The following is a 19,871-nucleotide window of genomic DNA, read 5'->3' as shown; positions in this document are numbered from 1 at the left end:
GAATAAAAGTGCAGACCCCAGTAATACAGAAAGTAGATTTCAAAAACTAAGTTCAACGAAAACAAAACCAGAAATCATTGGAAATGCTTAAAATGGCACATTGGCCGCTTATATCAGGCTTTTAGTAAGCTTTACACCATGTGCTAGTTTTTAAAGAAAGAAACAAAATGATAAAGACCAGGTAGGAAGTGGCAGACATATTTTGTAGGCCCTCTATTTAAGAGACAAGGCATGACTGGGGTACCGACATAACACCCATTATAGCTCTTCACTAATGGAACTGATTTTGCAGCATGCAAATTTGTCTTTTCCCAATGAAATCTGCACAGCCTCTTCAGAAGCATGTGAAGAATGAGCTGTTTAACAAACCACCACAAAATTTCTATGCTCAGTCATTGGTGAGGTCTTAACCCTCATCAAAGTTGTGGCACATTTCTACAAAGTAAACAGCTGGGGAAACTGAGTAACATATGACCTTGCCTAGAAACACAGTAGCACACTATTAGGGTAGGTGTTAGGTGAAACACTATTAGGGTAAATAAAGAAAAAATAATAATCAGAACCAATATAGCTAGAGTTCCAGGCCCTAATGATTATCTTAAAGTTTTGCATTACCTTGACCCTGGACAATGATGGAAAAATAAGCAACAGCCAGCAGAGCTGGAAACAGCCAGTGATGCATGTTGCACTGAAGAATCTTCATTTTATCCTCTGCTTCTCACATGGGACACAGCAGCCGTCCTGGAAATAGAGAGCACAGGAAGATCTTGAGATGCCTGAAAATGAAGCAAAGGTAGTCATCCAGGACAGGCAAACAAGCCAACTTGGATGAGGAATGTCAGGAAGTCATTCATTCCCTAGGGCACCATATATGTCACTCTGAAATATAAACTGGTAAAAGAAAAATTTGTGAGAAGATGCTGCAAATGGAGAGAATGATCTGAAATATTTAGGGAAGAAGTTGACAGTCCTCTGTGAGTCTTTGTAAGGTGCACACTACGTGGTGAATTGTCCAAATGGATCAATTCCAAGAGTTTACCTGAAATGACCATTGTCATCAGACAATCACAACTTCCTTGACAGTAATGTGTTCCTCCAGGATTTTTCACATAAACTTCAAAGTCCTACTGTTGCCTTCTCTTGCCTACAAAGTAAAGGTGATAGATGGGACCTTCCCTCTGGTAATCAAAAAGAATTTGAAAAACCACTCTGTGCTAGTATAAAATCACTATTCTGCTGGGCCGAAAAAGCCCTAATCCTCTCCTCTTTTCTTATAACCTTTTTCCTTTCATGTGCGAATCTAAAAACAAGTCCAAGGTTCTCTTTTTCACGAGGAGATCAATGAGAGGAAAACTGTAAGCAAAAGAGAAAGAGAAGAAAAAGGGAGGAAAGGTAGAAAAGGGAGAAAAGGGAGGGAGGAAAAGAAGCATGGAGAGAGAAGCAAGGGTGACTGGCTGGTATTAATTTCCAAGGCCAAGGTCTCCAAACTGGTGACCACAACTCTATTCTGAGCCATTACCGAGGAGAAATTCTGAGTCCTTTCACAGAAAGTAAAAAGACATCTCAAAAGTTTTCTTCTACCAGGACATTTTTTTCATTTGTATATTCATTCATTCATCCTCCAATATTGTTTCACAAAGGATCTGAGGCAAATTTCAGATAATTAGCATAATGTTTTTAGTAGGCCCTCTGTGATATTTGGGACATATTTAAGTACAAAATTTATTAACAGAGTTGTGTCCTCTCTCAACTTAAAACGTATCTTTTTTGGTTATAGCCCCATTAACAGTATTAAAATACTATGTTTCTGGAGAATCTATATATATTTGTCCAGTCTGCAGTTTTTTTGAGAACAAGTTTTTTTTATTGGTTAATATTATGGGTTTTAATTATCTATTTTTGCACTTCTCATCAGGAATCACTTCTTTTTGTAATCCCTGCTAATTTCAGCTTTTATTGTTTTATTTGCTTTTCATTGTTCTTTGTAATCTTTTTTTTTGTTAAATCTTTAACTAATGGAATACTATTCTTTATTTGAGGCCATTAATTTTCCTCTGAATAAGCTTTGGCCACATCATGTAAGTTTTAATTTCTTTTTTAACTGAAGAGTTATCTCAGCAAATGCAGCAAAGTGTGTCCGTAAACTCTCAAACCAATATGACTGATGCACTTAAACCTCTGAAATCCTGGTGTTATTCCAGAATAATACGGTGTCTCCAGAGAAATAAATAACTGTCTTTCCTTCAAGCAATCATTCAAAAAAATTTTTTTGGCAAGTACTCATTTTCATAACACCTAATTACAGTCTTGCGTGCAACTCTTCTGCCTTGCCAGTAAAAGGGAGATCTGTAAGCTCTGATAATCTTATAAATAATCGAGTTAAGGTTCTATCATAAAAATTAAAGAAGGTACTCAGTTGTATCTAGAGATTCAAAAAATATCTTCCCCTATCAGCCTACCATAGTTCCCAAATGCTAGTTATAAAAGAATATTTCCCTGGATTAAGACATTCACATAATGGCCGCTCCTTAAAATTCCTAATGGAAGAGGCAATACATTGAGTGTCTCTCCTAAGAGAATAAACAACACATTAAGGGATTAGCATATGTATTTATTTTATATGTATTGAGCATTTTAGCTTGGGTTGATTCACTGCAGATTAGTAAACAAACCATTTGTCACAGCACAGAGGAAATTGGACAAACAGTGAATACATTTTGACGAATTAAAGAGGAGAGACCCTGCGGCACATAGAGAACCCTCCAGCTACAGAGGCAAAAAGAACAAGATTAGGTGGATTGCCCAAAGGGATGGGAGTAGCACTTATGTAGACAGAAGGCATGAATACAGAGGATTTGGAAAGATATGGGAGTGGGCTTCAGTCCTGTTGCAACTAGGAAATCAACAAATCAGCCAGTCACCCAGAAAGCTGGCCACTACACCCCACAAAACCATACCAGCAGAATCACTCTCTCAATCAAATAAAATAATTTAAGATTTTATACCCCTACACTACAACCCTAGGTTTCTACCAGAACAAGGCAACGAAAAGGAGAAGTAAGGAAACAGGCCACATTTGTGTTTCTGGCATACACTTTAGGATCAGGGGACTTTTATCAGACACCACATGATAGTATTTTAACAAAGAAGGAAAAAAAATCCTTTTACAAGCCATAATCCAAAAGACTTTCTCTGTTCTCTTCAAAATACTACAATTCTTGTGTCCAGGTGTTTCGAAGCAATAACTAACAAGACACATTGTAAGTTAATCTGCATCTCACGAATTTAAATTTTAATTACTTAGCTAATTAACTAATTCTACCGTATCCTGGGTAATTAAAAAAAACAGTATTATTTATATGGAAAAAATTGTAGCCATAGCTTATCTTTAAATCTTCCTTTTTATTGCTTACTTTAAATTGGGATGAGTAATACCACATTGAGAGAAGTGGAATTTTAGTTTTCCCAAGGTTTTCTGCCAAGTCTCCAAATTTTTGGACAGTAAAATAGGGGCAAGAAAAATCCCAATTCCTTCTAAAGTGCCATGAGATACTTCAACATTTACCAAAATGTCAAAGCCTAATTTGTTGAAACTTTGCCCAAAATCCTGCCCAAGATAAATAATTCTGCCTTAACTTTTTTGCTGTTGTTTAAAAACATGTTAAAACTTAGTTCTAAGTTCAGAAGGTATAAACCCAATTTTGGGAAAGTTGATAACGTTCAGTACAAGTTTTCTCAAAACACTGCCACAATTTCATATTTAGTATTTTAAAACTATTCCCGTTAGGACTAATTTACCCCTCTTCTACTTCATGTGTTTGTTTTATTTGATGTCACTTGTACAGTTGAGTTTAATAAGGAGCAAAGGCCCCGGGTACAGCCAGTTTTATCAAAATTCCTTAAAACAGTTATTCTAAAGTTTTTGTAAACCACTCATACACATATAAACACTTGCACACACTTACACACATACATACATTCAAATCTTGAATAATGTTCTACTCGAAGAGTGCTGACTTAAAAAAAAAAAAAAAGAACTTAAACAAAACTGTTGCTAGCATCTGGCATATGGCCTTGAAAGAGTGTGTTATCTGTAGTATTAGAAACCAAAGCTCTCTACTTGGTACTAAGGAAAATACAAAACTTCCTACTACATAATCCCTGATCTCCGTGATCTTACTAGTTTACTGAAAGGAAAGATCACAAGCAAATACATTGCAAAGCTACATAAAATAAGGATGAAACAGAAAAAAGAGTTAGCACAAAGTGATGGTACAAATAGAAAAATCGGAGGTAGGAAGACAATCTGCCAATCATTTGTTAGGGGTCCTTGGCTAACTGGTTTAACCACTCAGACTTGGTTTCTTTATACAAAGTGTGCAAATTAACATCTACCTTATCCAATGATTGAGGTAATGCAGACAATGTACTTAGAACACAGGGAGCTCTCAAAAAGTTCTAATTCATTCCATGTTAGCAACGGGCTGGAGAAACCCGAAGGACAAAGGAATGATAACAATCAACAAATCTGCTACGTGAGTAGATACTAAAGGAGGAAGGAAATGCAAGAAGTCTTTATCTACCCGATCGTATTAAGGTGTTGGGACTGACTTGGCAAAAGTTTTAGGCAAAAACAGAAGACCCAGATAATGATAGAGATGCAATTATTTGCAGGGATGAACTGCTTTAAACTTTTCAAAATACATTCCTACCGATATTTTATCATTTTCCAGAGGACAGCTCTATATAGATTCAAAATAATCAACCATATGAGGATGTGGAAGATTTGACTTAAGAGCCACTCATAGACTTAAAAAAAAAGAAAGAAAAAAGAAAAAGGGGCAGTTCTAGTTGACAAGTTCATGCAAAGATTTAAAAGAAATGGGGATGTTTAAGCATGTTTTCAGCCTAGGAAAAATAAGAATCAGAGGCACGTGATGAATGTCTTCAAATATTTGAAGGGCTTTCATGTGGAAAATAAAACAAAATATTTTGTGCAGCTTCTGCAAATCAAACTTGAATCACTGGACTGGCCCACAGATATGTGAATTTGGATGTAAAAATTCTCAAAACTTAGAATCGGTTCTTCTCTCTTACTAGAAGCTCAGAGGCAGTAGCCGGTTAAGTTTTGTCCATACCAGATGCTATAGAAGGGAAGGGGAATGGGACAATATGACCTCTGAGATGCTTTCCCCAATCTTCCTTTGTTTATCCTTTAAGGTTCACTGTATAAAAGAGACTTTTATAGTCAATCAATGATCTAGGTCATTCAGATCTGTAGATTAAAAAGCAAAGACTAAAAACAGGTCTAATCTATTACCCAGCAGGTTGACATTGTTTACCATTTCTTATTTCTTCTCTCCAATGAAAATACCTCCCTCCTCACATCCAGAATAATCAAAGAAGTTTCCAGGACTGGTTAAGGAGGTCCACTTAAAAACAAGCCCCAGAGGAAGTTAGTGGTCATAACTCTTTTTTATTGTTGTTTTTTATTGCGTTCTGTTAGTCATCCTACAGTATATCATTAGTTTTTGATGTAGTGCTCCGTGATTCATTGTTTGCATATAAATCCAGTGCTTCGTGCAGTATGTGCCCTCCCTAATACCCATCACCAGACTTACCCATCCCCCCACCCCCATCCTCTCTAAAACCCTCAGTTAGTTTCTCGGAGTCCACAGTCTCTCATGGTTCGTCTCCCCCCTCCAATTTCTGCCCCCCCTTCACTTTTCCTTTCCTTCTCCTAATGTCCTCCATGTTATTCCTTATGCTCCACAAGTAAGTGAAACCATATGATACTTGACTTTCTCTGCTTCACTTATTTCACTCACCATAATCTCTAGTCCCATCCATGTTGATGCAAAAGTTGACAAGGCAAGAAACAACAAATGTTGGAGAGGATATGGAGAAAGGGGAACCCTCTTACACTGTTGGTGGGAATGCAAGTTGGTGCAGCCATTTTGGAAAACAGTGTGGAGTTTCCTCAAAAAATTACAGATACAGCTACCCTATGACCTGGCAGTTGCACTACTGAGCATTTGCCCCAAAGACACAGATGTAGTGAAAAGAAGGGCCCTATGTACTCCAATGTTCATAGCAGCAAAGTCTACAATAGCCAAACTGTGGAAAGAGCCAAGATGCCCTTCAAGAGACAAATGGATCAAGAAGATATGGTCCATATAGACAGTGGACTATTACTCAGCCATCTGAAAGTGGTCATTACTCTTATCCGTTAGCATTATGACATAGTAGAAAACACTTCTAGGTTAGGAATAAAGAAAACCTAGTTGGGGTACTATTAGCTTGGTGATTTGACTTTTTCTTCCTGAGTGAACACCCCACTGGGCACGGCCGTGTGACTAGAGGTCAGGTGGAAAGCCAGTCTTAGTAGCATAAAGTATCAAAGAGCAGACATGTTCAGGAACTCCAGGGACTGGAAACTGAGAAGGGACATGTCAGAAAAGAGTGAGCCACAATAAAGAGAAATAAAATCAGGATAGAAATTCTCCTCAAACCCTGGATACTTCAGAATGATAGAGTCAAGAATCCAAAAAAACGTATCCATCTTAAATGTGTGTGCATTTAACAACAGAGCTTCAGAATCCATGAGGCAAAAACTGATATGGAATGGAATGGAAGAATGGAATAATAAGCAAAGCTAGAGACGTTAACACTCCTCTTAGAAATGGACTCAAAAACTAAACAAAGTATCAGTAAGAACACAACGGTTGTTGGTAACTCTATCAACAAATTAATATTTATTGAACATTACACCCACCAACTGTAGAATGCACTGTTTTTAAGTGTGCATAGGAAGTTTTATAAAGTCAGCCATATTCTGGGCCATAAAATGGGACTTAAAATTTTTCAAAAGTTTGATAATTTACAGAGTATGCTTTCTGACAGTAACAGAATTAAATTAGAAATCAACCATATTAAAATATCTTTACAAATTCAAAAACTGGAGATTAAACATCATGTTTCTAATTAATCCATAGGTCAAAGAAGAAATCACAATGGAAATTAAGAAAAATATTTGGAAGGGAACAAAAATACAAAGACAACACATGAACATCTGTGGAATGCAGCTGAGGGATTAGAGAAAAATTTCTAGGTTAATATATTTACATAAAAAGAAGAAAGATTTAAAACCAATGATCTCATGTTCCACCTAAAGAAGCCAGAAAAAGAAGAGCAAATTAAATCCAAATTAAGTTGAAGAAAGGGATTAATAAGGATAACAGTAAAAAATCAAAGAACTATAAAACTAATATTAGTGAAAATTAGCAAAACTAAAATTTGTTTCTCTGGAATATTAATAAAATAGAAAAATTTTAAGAAAGATTGACCAAGAAATAAGATAGGAAACACAACTAACAATACAAGAAGAAAGGAAATTATATCACTACATATTTCACATGCTAACAAATGAAAAAAGGAAAAATATTAACTTTTTGCCAGTAAGTCCAACAATTTAGCTTAATTGGAAAACACTCTTGACACACTCCACTTGCTAAAGCAGACACATGAAAATACAGAAAGTCCAAGCAGCCTTCTATTATAGAGACTGAAGTTGTTATTAAAAATATTCACAAACTAATGGTTGCCAGAGGAGAGACGAATGGGTGTTGAACAAAAGGGATAAAGGAGAGTGGGAGATACATGCTTCCAGTTATGGAGTGAAAAAGTCAAGGAAATAAAAGGCACAGCATAAAGAATATGTCAATGACATTGTAATAGCAAAGTATCAGGACAGATGGTAGTTACACATGTGGTGAACATAACATAATGTATAAACTTATACATAACTTATACATAAACTTAAATCACTCACTGTCTTGTACACCTGAAACTTATGTACTATTGTGTGTCAATTATACTCAAATAAATATTTAACATATATATTCCTAAAAAGAAAATTGTAACCCAAATGCTTTCACTACTGAATTCTATCAAATATTTAAGGGAGGTAAAATATCAATCCCATGCAAACCATTTCAGAAAACAGAGGTGAGCTAGCATAATCCTTTTATTAAAACCAGATTTCATTACAAAATTACAGAATATTCCTCATAGACATAGAAATAAAAATCCATTTACCTACATATAAAAATAATGAAAATCATTATTAAGTGGGATATATTCTACAAATGTTATGACTAGTTCAATCATTCAGGATGTTAGACCAATATATGAATAAATAGGGGCGCCTGGTGGCTTAGTGGGTTAAGCCTCCGCCTTCAGCTCAGGTCATGGTCTCGTGGTCCTGGGATCGAGCCCCGCATTGGGCTCTCTGCTCAGCAGGGAGCCTGCTTCCTCCTCTCTCTGTGCCTGCCTCTCTGCCTACTTGTGATCTCTCTCTCTGTCAAATAAATAAATATCAAATAAATAAAAATCTTAAAAAAAAAAAGAAACTCAACAAAGTAAAAATAAGGGGAACTTTATCCATCTGATAAAGGGCATCTATTGAAAAATCATATTGAAAAATCAACACTGTAACAGTTTTACCATTTCATTCAGCATTGTACTAGAGGTCCTGGTCAGTGCAATAAGGAAGGAAGGAAGGAAGGAAGGAATAAAAGAGGAAAAGAAAAGAAAGAGAGGAAAGAAGGAAGAAAGGGAGGGAGGGAAGGAAGAAGCAAAACTGTATTTAAAATCAACAAGATTTTTTGCACAGATCCTAAAGGACATATAAAAGAAAACAAAACTTACTTAAAATAGTAAGTAAATTTAGGAAGTCTGCAGGACACAGATCAATGGGCAAAAATTAATCATATTCTTATACCAGAAAACAAATGGGAAAGAAAATAGTTTTTAAAATTCTATATACAAAACACAAAATACTTAGAAGTCAGTTAGACATGGTATATTCTACAGTCTTTGGCATAAAAACCAGAAAAATACAAAACTGAATTCCTAAGAGAAACTTAAAAATGCCTAAATATACAGAGCAGTATACCATGTTCATGGATTGAAAAACCCAATTGTTAGGATGTCTTCAAATTAATCTACAGATTCAAAGCAATTTATCAAAATCTCAAGCCATTTTCTATAGAAATTAACTAATTGATTATAAAAACTTGCAGGGAAATGCACAGGACTTAGAAAAACCAAAATGATCTTTTTAAAAAGAGCAAAGTCAGGAACACCTGGGTGGCTCAGTCAATTAAGCATCTGTCTTTGACTCAGGTCATGATCCCAGTGTCCTGGGATCAAGCACAGCACTGGGCTCCTTGATCAGCAAGGAGCCACTCCCTCTGCTGTGTGCTCTTTCTCTCTCTGTGACAAATAACAAAATAAAATATATATAAAAAAAAAGAACAAAGTCAGAGGACTCATAATTCCTGATAACAAGCCTAACTATAAAAGCAATTGCAATGACAATAGAGAGGCATATTATTCTTTGATGTGTCACTGGGTTCTATTTGCTAATACAAATTAGTTCATATTAACAAGTGCACTAGTATTAATAAGTGAGAGGAGTCTGTAGCTTTCTTTTTATGCTGTGTCAAATGTGTATATCAGTATACATACATTTCACAAAAATATGAAGTTTCTGTTCTTTCTGTAAATGGTCCTTTAGAACAGTTATAATATTATTGCTCTTACTTATTTTTTTGTACATTTTTGTTAGCATCTAATTGCAAAACCATGGAATTTTGGCATTTGGGGAGGCTACTTTTTAACTACTTTTCAAAAATTTTATGCCTATTGTCTTATTTATAATTTCTGTAAACCTAAGGTATTTTAGAATTTTCTATTTTGTTAAAAATAATCCATTTCATCCTCATTTTCTAATGTATTAGCATACAATAATTGTAATTACTATTCTTGTCTTGTAAATTCCTCTAATTTTGTGATTGTTTTCTATTTTCCTTTCTTAACTTATGTATTTGGGCTCCCTCATTTTGCTTTTTTAAAATTAAAAAAAAAACTGAATCAAATTTACAACATTAAAATGGAAGGGAAAATAGAAAGCTGGAAATAAGAAAACGGAGGAGAGAAAAAATTATAAAGATTTATTTATGTATTTATTTATTTGATAGAGAGAGAGACAGTGAGAGAGGGAACACAAGCAGGGGGAATGGGAGAGGGAGAAGCAGGCTTCCCACTGAGCAGGTGGCCAGATGCAGGGCTCAATCCCAGGACTCTGGGATCATGACCTGAGGCACCTAGGTGCCCAGAAAAAGAAAAATTATAAAGATGAATATAAGGCAGTTAAAAAAAAAGAAAGAAAGAAAGAAAGAAAGATAGATAGATGAAGGGAAAGAGAAAGACAGTAAATAGTGTAAAAACAGAAAGGATCTAAGATCACCCTTCTGGCCAGATAATGGGCCAATGTTACCTAAATTGGTGTTCCTCAAAATCATCGGCCTATGAACTGTTTGTTATTGGCCCATAATGAGATAAGGAAATTATACCAAAATGTAAATCAATGCATTGTCTTGCTTCCTTCTCCAGGAAAGCTTTGCTGTGAAAAAAAATTTCAGGTGAATTAACAGCGTACTTAGTGACCTATTTGATCTACATATTTGTGCTTAGTGACATATTTGATCCCAGGACAGTTTAATCGCAGCAGACAGAAGTAACAATGTGTAGAAGGGCACAAATCAGCAGACCATAATTTGTGTAGCACCATCCTACACCCCTCCCTGCACACCTCTTGTGGACTGCCTTGCCCCTTATCCCACTGCAATTCTCCAGCTAACAGCAGGGCCTTGATAACTATTTTTACCTTCTGGATTTGGGATATTGAAGATATCTATACAGCAGCTTAGCCCATAATCCAAAAGGTTCAAAGTGTATATTAGGTCATGGACAAACATTGATTGATTGAATAATTGATGACTGAATAATCAGGGCTGACGTGTACGGTTTACAGTTACCGCACTGCACAATTTGCACTTGGCCGAGTGAGTGATGCATGAAATGGGCAGACGCTCTCCTCTCTGAGTTGTATGCAAAGCTGGGTCATTCAGAGGAAAAGGCACTATTCTCTTCTTCCAATGGCATGGCTATGCTCAGAGAGACCACCTCTCTCTAATCCATATAAAGACCCTATGTAGATTAACAGCAAGGGACTTGACTGCAAATTGACCTCAGAAAGGCAGCCGCTCAGTCTTAACCTAGGTGCTGTAAATTCTACAGGCTAGCAGGCACAGCCATCCCCATAGCATGGCAAATTAGAGTGACAACTCCCTGATTCAGGAATGATCCATTACCTGGCTTTTCTTTGTTCTCTTTCTTTCTTTAAGGACCGACATAGCTCCTTGGTCAAAGAAATGGGGCATTGCTTTTAACTAAACTCTGTATTATAATCCGTATAAAGGGTAGCTGCCCATCTCAGCATAGATATTCCAGCCCTTTAGGAAGCCTTCTCTGATCTTCTAAGTCTGGCCTGATGCTCCCACTGTGGTTCCTATGGTAGTTATCTTTATATTCCATTCTATAGCACGGAACACTGCACTGCGATCGGCTATTTGCATTTCTGCCTGCCCACGTGTATTGTTCGCCACTGTCTTTTGAGTGCTTAGCACAGTTTGGGGACATGGTGGGAGAAAAGAGGTAGAGGAAAAACAGAAGTGAAAACCTGCAGTGGAATAGCATTTTTAGGTATCGGTTCATTTCAGTGTAGATATTAATCTCTGTATAAAACCAGATGGAAAGCCATTCAGGAATAGATACTTATCCTGTGAGACATCCCTTGAGTGCTCCTAGTCCAAGACACCTCCTAAGACACTCCACGGACTCAGCAAAGCCCAGTTTCCCTCTCAATCAATTATCTTTTCTTTTCTTTTCTTTTTCAAGATTGTATTTATTTATTTGACAGACAGAGATCACAAGTAGGCAGAGAGGCAGGGAGAGAGAGAGGGGGAAGCAGGCTCCCCGCTGAGCAGGGAGCCAGATGCGGGGCTGGATTCCAGGACTCCAGATCATCACCTGAGCCGAAGGCAGAGGAGGCTTAACCCATTGAGTCGCCCAGGCACCCCTCGATCAATTTTCATGAACAATCCAGGTAATTTCTGCGAGGAAAGATACCAAGCACTGCTCGCTTAAATTAAAAGTTTGACACACCTGCCAGGGGAGCTCCAAGGGAGGAGCTCCAAGGGGAGTCCAGGGGAGGCCCATTGCAGGAAGAGTTTTTCAAGAGCACTGATTAAAAAATCTCCTTGGGTGGGTGGTGCGGGGGCGGGGGTGGGGATGCTGGGTGGCTCAGTGGCTCAGCTGGTTAAGCAACTGCCTTCTCCTTAGGTCATGATTCCAAATCCTGAGTTCGAGACCAGCATCAGGCTCCTTGCTCAGCAGGGAGTCTGCCCCTCCCCCCACTTGTGCTCGCCCTCTCTCTCTCTCTCTCTCTCCCCCTCATTCTCTCTCTCTCAAATAAGTAAATAAAATCTTTTTTAAAAAATCACTTAAAAAAAGTGGATAGTCTAGCCTCTAAACACTGACATAGACACTTGGCTGTCCGAATTCCCATACCCCTTCTAGTCACCATCCTCTCCAGAAATGGAGCCGAGAAGGAGAGTCGGGGAAAGTGGAAAGAAGGAAGCTGCAGCTGCAGAGGAGAGGAGCCGTTTTTGTCTTCCAGGCTCTGTACTAGATCATCTTAGATCTTAACCCTCTAGAGTGGCCACTGTTAGCCCTGTTTTCTAGGTGAGCAAACTGGAGCTCGGGGGGGTTAAGAAACAAAGACAGGGGCACAAAAGGAGCAAGTCTAGATTTCACCCATATCTTCCCGCCTTCTACCCCCTGTTTCAGTTACGAGATTATGGGGCCTCAGCTGACAGCGTCCAAGTCGGTCCCACGCCCCCCCCCCCCCATCAAAGAAGCTGAAGGAGAATGGATCCCGTGGGATTCAAATCTTAGACAGACTTTTCTTAATCATTATCTGTCATGGGCTGGTTTTGTGACCCCAGGCAAGGTAGTTTATATCCCAGAAGCCAGAAGCTCAGGGCTCTGATCTCTGAAGGAAGAAAAATATTTGCTTCTGCAAGTATTTGAATTTAATATTTAAATTTTGTTAAATGTTCAATGTTAAATTTTTTGAATATTTAAATGTTTCTGAAAGAGAATAAGGCAGGTATTCAATAGGCACTCAAAAAAAAAAAAAAAAAAAGCCAGTACTTCTAACTCTCTCTCTCTCTGTCTCTCTCTCACACACACACACACACACACACACACACACACACACACACACACACTCTCACCACCCCTACCATGACAGGACGGGGTTGGTCTTCGCTCAAGGCTTACAGTACCTGTGAGAGTAACCGGATCCCTGCCACTTTGTGTTTAGTTCTAGAAGCAAGAGGACAGAGTTTTCCTGACATCCAGCCTTATGAAGGGCAAAGCTGCCAGGGAGGAAGTTTGTTTTTGGCATTTTCCTTTAAGCTTTCTGCTCCTCGTCCACCACCCCTGCCATTCTCTGTTCCCCCGGGGACCACCTAGTGTCTCTTTCACCAATGACCTTGTTCTATACAAACTGTCATAATCCCAGATAATGCGTTAGCCCAGGGAGATTCAAATAAGACCACCTTGGCCTGCAGTGATTCAGGAAGACCCCTGTCCTTGAAAGGAATCCTGGGTTACACCTGACCCTCCAGGAAAACGGCAGTCATTTGGCGGAGTTTGGGTAAAAATGACAGCAAATGTGGCTCTAGAGTCATATAACTGCTAAACTGCCAGCTTAAAACAGGCACAGATTTCTTGTGTTTTACTAGGTGACATCAGGAAGTATTGAAGAGCCAAAGGGCACACACCCCAAGGAGCCTTTTTGTGGCCTGCGGCTTGACTCAGTGTCCCTTAAGTCACACCTCTTTGCTTAGCGCATTCTTTTATTTTTTTTTTAAGTTTTTATTTATTTATTAGAAAGAGAGAGGATGAGTGGTTGGGGGAGGGGCAGAGGGTGAGGGAGAAGCAGACTCGCCACTGAGCAGGAAGCCAGACACGAGCTGGATCCCAGGACCCTGAGATCATGACCTGAGCCAAAGGCAGTCGTTTAACCGACTAAGCCACCCAGGCGTCCCTGTTCAGCCCATTCTCAAGAGAGCCTTGGCTGATTCAGGGAAGGCCCCAAGAGTCCTCTGAAATCCTTAGCTGGACCGTTAGCAGCAGGAAGAGGGCCAAAGGGCTCCTCCCATCAATCCTGAAGCCTGGGACCTGCCCAAAATTGTTCCAGGAATTCTGATGGGTTCCAAGAAATCCTTCCCAGGAAATGACTGAGAGGCCTCACCAGCGTGGCTCCTGTCCTCTCAAAGGGACCCCCAGGAGGCCAGGGCTGCCGTGGAGATTCGGGTCTGTCCTGGCCCGAGGCTCTCCAGGCAGAAGGACGAGATGCCTAGTGTTGAGTGAGTGAGTATATTGTACATCATGGATAAAGCCTGAAAACATTTTGCTAGGTGAAAGAAGCCGTTCGCAAGGGACCACACACATATTGTATGCCTCCATTTAAATCAATGTCAACAAAAAGTAGATAAGTGGTTGCCAGGAGATGAGGTTGGGGGGGGGGTGGGGGTTAGAGAAATGGGCAGTCTCTGCTAAAAAGTATGGAATTTCTTTTTGGAATGATAAAAAAAGGGGAATGTTCTAAAATCGCTTGCAAGTGCTGTTGGCTACACCAACTCTGTGAGTATACTCTGTGAATACAAAAACCATTGTTTTCTTGTATACAATAGTATACAATGTAATAGCTATTGTATACTTGTATGGTATAGGACTTATATCTCAAAACTGTTAAAAAAAAAAATCCTGAAGTCTGCTTACAGTAACCAAGCCATGGGGGACAGAGTCAGAGGAACCCCATCCAAGTTGCTCATTTAGAACAAGCAAAAACCCAAAGGCTATCCTCTTATTCCCTCTTACTCATTTAGTCCTTCCAGATTTCCCTGCGAGTTCTCTGCGTGCAGAACTGGACCACCTTCTCAGAAACAGAACACCAATTTTCCAAACTGTAGCCAGCTTAAGCCTGTTTGCTGAAGGATTTGAACACAGACCTCCTTACCCCATGCTGCAATTAGGAAGTGCCCTCCTAGGCCTTTTGTGGGTGAGGAGCCCTTCCCCCCAACCCCAGATCTTTAAGGGGATATTTCAGGAAAATTTGTTTGCATTTCTGCTCCCCACAGAGCCATCAAAGTCCTGCCCCTTATTTCTTTGTTCCTCCCCCTCCCATCGTCTTCAGCTGCTGCCCAGTGGATTCTCCAAAACTTCCAAAAGGGAGTTCAACCCGTCCAGAGGGCATGGGGCTTGGGTGGCAGTTCCAGAAGCAATTTTTGAGGGGGGAGATCCTGGCCCCTGTGAGAGCTGCACACAAGCTCCATCTGGGCATTTCCCCGAAAGACAAGTCCTAAGCCTGTGCCTAAGTAGAAGGGGTTGACCTCCAGTCAACCCTGAGCTCGTGCACCCCACAGGGCAGGCTTCGTGCAGAGGACCCAAGAACCTAGTGCCAAAATCGGAGTGTCCGTGGGCCAGGACTCGCAGGCGGCGTCCAGGCGCTCGCCTAGGGCAGAGGCCACTCCTGTGGCTGCACGCCCGCTCCTCCTGGCCTTTCCCTAACCCTGTCTAGCCTGTGCGCCGCTGCGGGCCAAAGCCCAGCTCCACTGGCGGCCGCTCTGCCCAGGCGCTGCGTGCAGAACGGGAGGCTTGAAGCTGGAAGGGGAGCAAAGGGATAAAGCTGGAGAAGCTTAGGGAGGGAACAGCCAGGGCGGAGGGGACCCTCCAACACACCATAGCCCGCTGGTGACCCTCAAAGCCGCAGCCTCCAGCGTCCGGACCCCAAAACGAAACGCGCGAAGCATCTGGGGTCCCTGGAGCAGAGACACGTAAGAGAAGCGACGGCCAGCGTCCTCCAGCAGCTCGCTCTGTCTGGTTGCTCCTCTTTGCGCCCAGCGCCTGACCTCAGCGCTGATCCGTGGCCGTACCAAGGGGTGGCTGGGTGAATTTTGTCTCCCTTGACCTCCATCGACTGCCCTTCCAAGCAGCCCCAAATACAATCTCAATGACAATAGCGTGCTATTCAGATACAGCCCTCCAAGGCAAATTCTCGAGCCCCTTTCTCACCAGATTGTCGCCTTTACTAAGCCCCTTCTACTTGGAAAGGCTGGAACGACCACAGTCTGGAAGCCAAACCCGGTTCTTCCCGCTGCGCGCTCACAGCACCCGAGGACCGGGCCAAGTTCCCGGGAGCAACACAAGACACTGTCGCTGCCTTTGCATTCGCATCACGTAGCACCTCCAAACTCCCTGCCCAGCGACCCCCGCGAGGAGGCATCAGGATGCACCGTCCCATCCCACTCCAGAAGTCCCCGGACCATTCAGAGCGCGCGCGTACAGAATGTCCATGGAATTGCACTGCGTCTGCAGGTGGCTCGCCCTCTCCACTTTTCCTTCCTCACCGATAGATTTTTCAAAACCGACCCGAAGTAGGGCCGAGAAAGACTGGAACTGACCTGTGCAGGGGAAAGTTCTAGTCCAAGATGGGGACCTCTCGATGCCTAGGTAGGATCCAAGTTCGCCGCGAGTTGGTTCTTGGCGGCGCACGGCTCCTGCAAGCTGCCCGCGTTGTGCCCCTTTTAATTAGCCTCTCCTCTCCCTCTCCCCCTTCCTCTCCTTCTCCCTCTCCCACTCCAGCTCCCACTCTGCGCAGCCCGCAGCTGCGCCCTCCCCAGCGCTTCCCTCCTGCCAGGCGCCCAGGATCAGATAAGAGGAAAGGAAGGCCAGCCGGCGGCCAATTATAGAGCGGAAGGTGGCCGCGGAGGCGGAGGTTGGGGAGGTGGGAGGCAGGCCTAAGTCTCAAACGCCCCCCCACCTTATCTCCTCCTCCTCTCCCCACCCCCGGCGCACTAGAGATCCTCGGTGGAGCCCGCCCCGGAGCCGCCGCCCGCGCCTCCCCAGACCTGGCGGCCACCCAGGTGCGCACCGTAGCCAGGGGTCGTGAGCCCAGAAAGAGTAGCCTTTGCCCCTCCACTCCGCCCGCGGGACTGCTGAGTCAGGCTCTGCGGTCGCTTTGCAAGGTCTGGCGCCCTCCGGGAATCAGGTACTGGGTGCACACTTCCCCGTTCCCAAGACGCAACCTGCCTTCGCGCGTCAAGGACCTCGCGCCTGGGAGCGCGCACGCACTGCGAAGGGGTACCCTTCCTCCCCTCTTCTTGCTTCCTTGTCGGAACCGGGGCTGCAAAACGCCAAAGCAGCGATACTCAAATTTCAATGTGCAGGACATTCATTTGAGGGTGTTGAAATGGATATTTTTGCGGGCTTAAAACAACGAATGTTAGCAGTGGCCAGGGCTTGCACTTTTTGAACTGCAGATCCCCACTTGCAAAGACCTTGTTTCAATATTTACCTGCATTTAATAAATGCATTATTCTGCATTTAGCAAACACCCTAGTGGTTCGGATCCACGCCGCCCACCTTAGGAGAGTCTCTACCCTGAGACGTGAAGCACCAGAGGTGCGCCAGACCTCGCGCCAGGCCGCCGCGAACGAGGGCTAAGCTGTTACCCTCTGGGTCCCCTTAGAAAGTCTACATCGTTTTGGAACCGTGTGCGCCAATCCTCGGCGGCTTTCTTCACAATCCAGCTTTTGGTGCGCACAAATGTTGGGGAGGGGTTACAGAAGCGGCAGAAATTTAGCAACAACTCATTTTTGCAAGAAAATGCTTTCTCACGTCGGAAAACCGCTAAAGGCTGGTGATGGAGACCAGAGAAAGGGCAAGGGATCCTCTTAACCTGCTTCCCACCTGCCCAGCTGAGAATACAGCAAGAAAGGCTTTTGAAACCCTTAAAGGAGGTCCATTGGACGTTCTAACAGTCCCACCCACTCTGAGCCACCAGCTCTGCTTTCCCCGATGTTGCGTGCACAATCGTCTGCTTGGAAACGCTCCGAACTTACGCGGTCCCTGCGGTTGGAGCGCGAAAAGGCCCGCTCCAGCCCGCACAGATGCTCTGCCTCCTTTGGTCCCTTTGCAGATTGGCCTCGGCTCTGCCACAGGGAGGAGGGCTCAAGCCCTGAGCCCTGGTGCGGTTGCGCTTTACAGAACAAAATTTTCTGGGGTCGGGCAGCCAGAGCGACTTTTTTTATTTATTTATTTTTTCTTTTCAGCGTAACAGTATTCATTGTTTTTGCACTACACCCAGTGCTCCATGCAATACGTGCCCTCCCCAATACCCACCACCTGGCTCCCCCAACCTCCCACCCCCCGCCCCTTCAATACCCTCAGGTTGTTTTTCAGGGTCCATAGTCTCTCATGCTTCACCTCCCCTTCCAATTGCCAGAGCGACTTTTAAGGAGACAGGCTTAGCCCGAACGCTCCGGGGAGATTATTGCAAGGGTGCGAGCGCCCCCTGGTGTCCTCGCCTGGAGATTTGGGAAAGGGCGGGAACTGGAAGGTGAATCATCCACCTGGATTGAAGGGGCAGAGACCAGAATTCCTGAAATGCAGTGTTTTTTTCCCCCGGAGGCAACCACCACTGGTGGCTGTTCCTCTGCCCCAGCTCCCCATGCAAGTGCCAACTTCCATCATACTCTGTTCCCCCTTTTCACTAATAAAATCTCTTTTTAAACATTTAAGTAGAGCTGACACACCGTGATACATTCGTTTCAGGTATACAACGGAGTGATTTGACAACTTTAGGTGTACGCTGTGCTCCCCGCGAGTCTAGCTACCATCTGCCACCATGCAGCACTATTGCAATACCACTGACTATCTTTCTTATGCTGGACCTTTTGTCCCTGGGACGTACTCATTCTGTAACTGGCAGCAGGTAGTTCCTACTCTCCTTCACCCATTTTGCCCATTCCTCTACTCCCTCCCTTGTGGCAGCCACCAATGTGTTCTCTGTATTTGTGGGTCTGTTTCTGCCTTTCTAAAAAAAAAAAATCCACATCTACGTGAAGTCCTATGGCTTTTGTCTTTCTCTGCCTTACTTCATTTAGCATAATATCATCTAGGTCCAGCCACATTGTCACAATAGCAAGATCTCCTTCTGTCATGGCTGAGTGATATCCGTTTGTGTGTGTGTGTGTGTGTGTGTATGTGTGTGTGTTCTACACCTCCCTTATCCATTCATCTATTGATGGACACTTAGTTTGCTTCTTTATCTTAGCTGTTGTAAATAATGCTTCAATAAACATAGAGGCACACATATTTTTTGATTTAGTGTTTTTCTTTTCCTTTTGTAAATACCCAGTGGTGGTATTACTTGATGGCATGGTATTTTTATATAAAAAAATATCGGGGCGCCTGGGTGGCTCAGTGGGTTAGGGCCTCTGCCTTCGGCTTGGGTTGTGGTCCCAGGGTCCTGGGATGGAGCCCCGCGTCGGGCTCTCTGCTCTGCGGGGAGCCTGCTTCCTCCTCTCTCTCTGCCTGCCTCTCCACCTACTTGTGATCTCTGTCTGTCAAATAAATAAATAAAATATTTAAAAAAAATCTACTCATGTCTTTCATTTTTTACCAAGATGTAGATGACTAATGTAAGCTCAGCTCTTTCTGTAATTCCTCTGGGGAAGGTAGTGGCATTTAGAATAATGTTTTAGGGGTATGTTTGGGGGGGGTATTTATGAAGAAACTATAGAAAATTAGAAATAAGGAAATCCCAGATGATTTTTAAGTGTGAAATATGTGCACAGAAATCCATGTGCAGCAAATAGAGAAGCATACTATTTTGTAAAAACCCTATATAATAATGCATATTGATTTTGTAACCACACAAAATGTTATTTCTCAAAATGTTCACTCATCCTTCCGTCATCTTTTTAACTTTTGACTTCTGGTATTCCACTTCAGTGTAAATAAACTCCAGTCAATGTTGAATTAGAATGGCTGGTTTTAATCAGTTGTCCGTGATGTTGCCATTGTGTGTAAATTCCCAGTTCCTTCAA

General features: G+C 42.2%; 1 protein-coding gene across 2 annotated transcripts in view; it reads right to left on the bottom strand.

Moving 5' to 3' along the window:
- COL14A1 (collagen type XIV alpha 1 chain) overlaps positions 1 to 16,779 on the bottom strand; it is a 216,362-nt gene extending 199,583 nt beyond the window's left edge. For both annotated transcript variants that reach the window (XM_032316061.1, XM_032316062.1), the window contains exons 1-2: positions 16,443 to 16,779; positions 616 to 741 (exon numbers count right to left, since the gene is read on the bottom strand). In XM_032316061.1, the coding sequence (XP_032171952.1) occupies positions 616 to 703 (88 nt within the window). In that variant the 5' untranslated portion in view covers positions 704 to 741; positions 16,443 to 16,779. The remainder of the gene's footprint in view (positions 1 to 615; positions 742 to 16,442) is intronic.
- Positions 16,780 to 19,871: the final 3,092 nt, after the last annotated feature.

The sequence above is a fragment of the Mustela erminea genome, chromosome 16 (assembly GCF_009829155.1).
Source record: "Mustela erminea isolate mMusErm1 chromosome 16, mMusErm1.Pri, whole genome shotgun sequence".
Taxonomy (NCBI): domain Eukaryota; kingdom Metazoa; phylum Chordata; class Mammalia; order Carnivora; family Mustelidae; genus Mustela; species Mustela erminea.
Note: the sequence above shows the minus strand (reverse complement) of the source record. Positions and strands in the feature narration are given on the sequence as shown.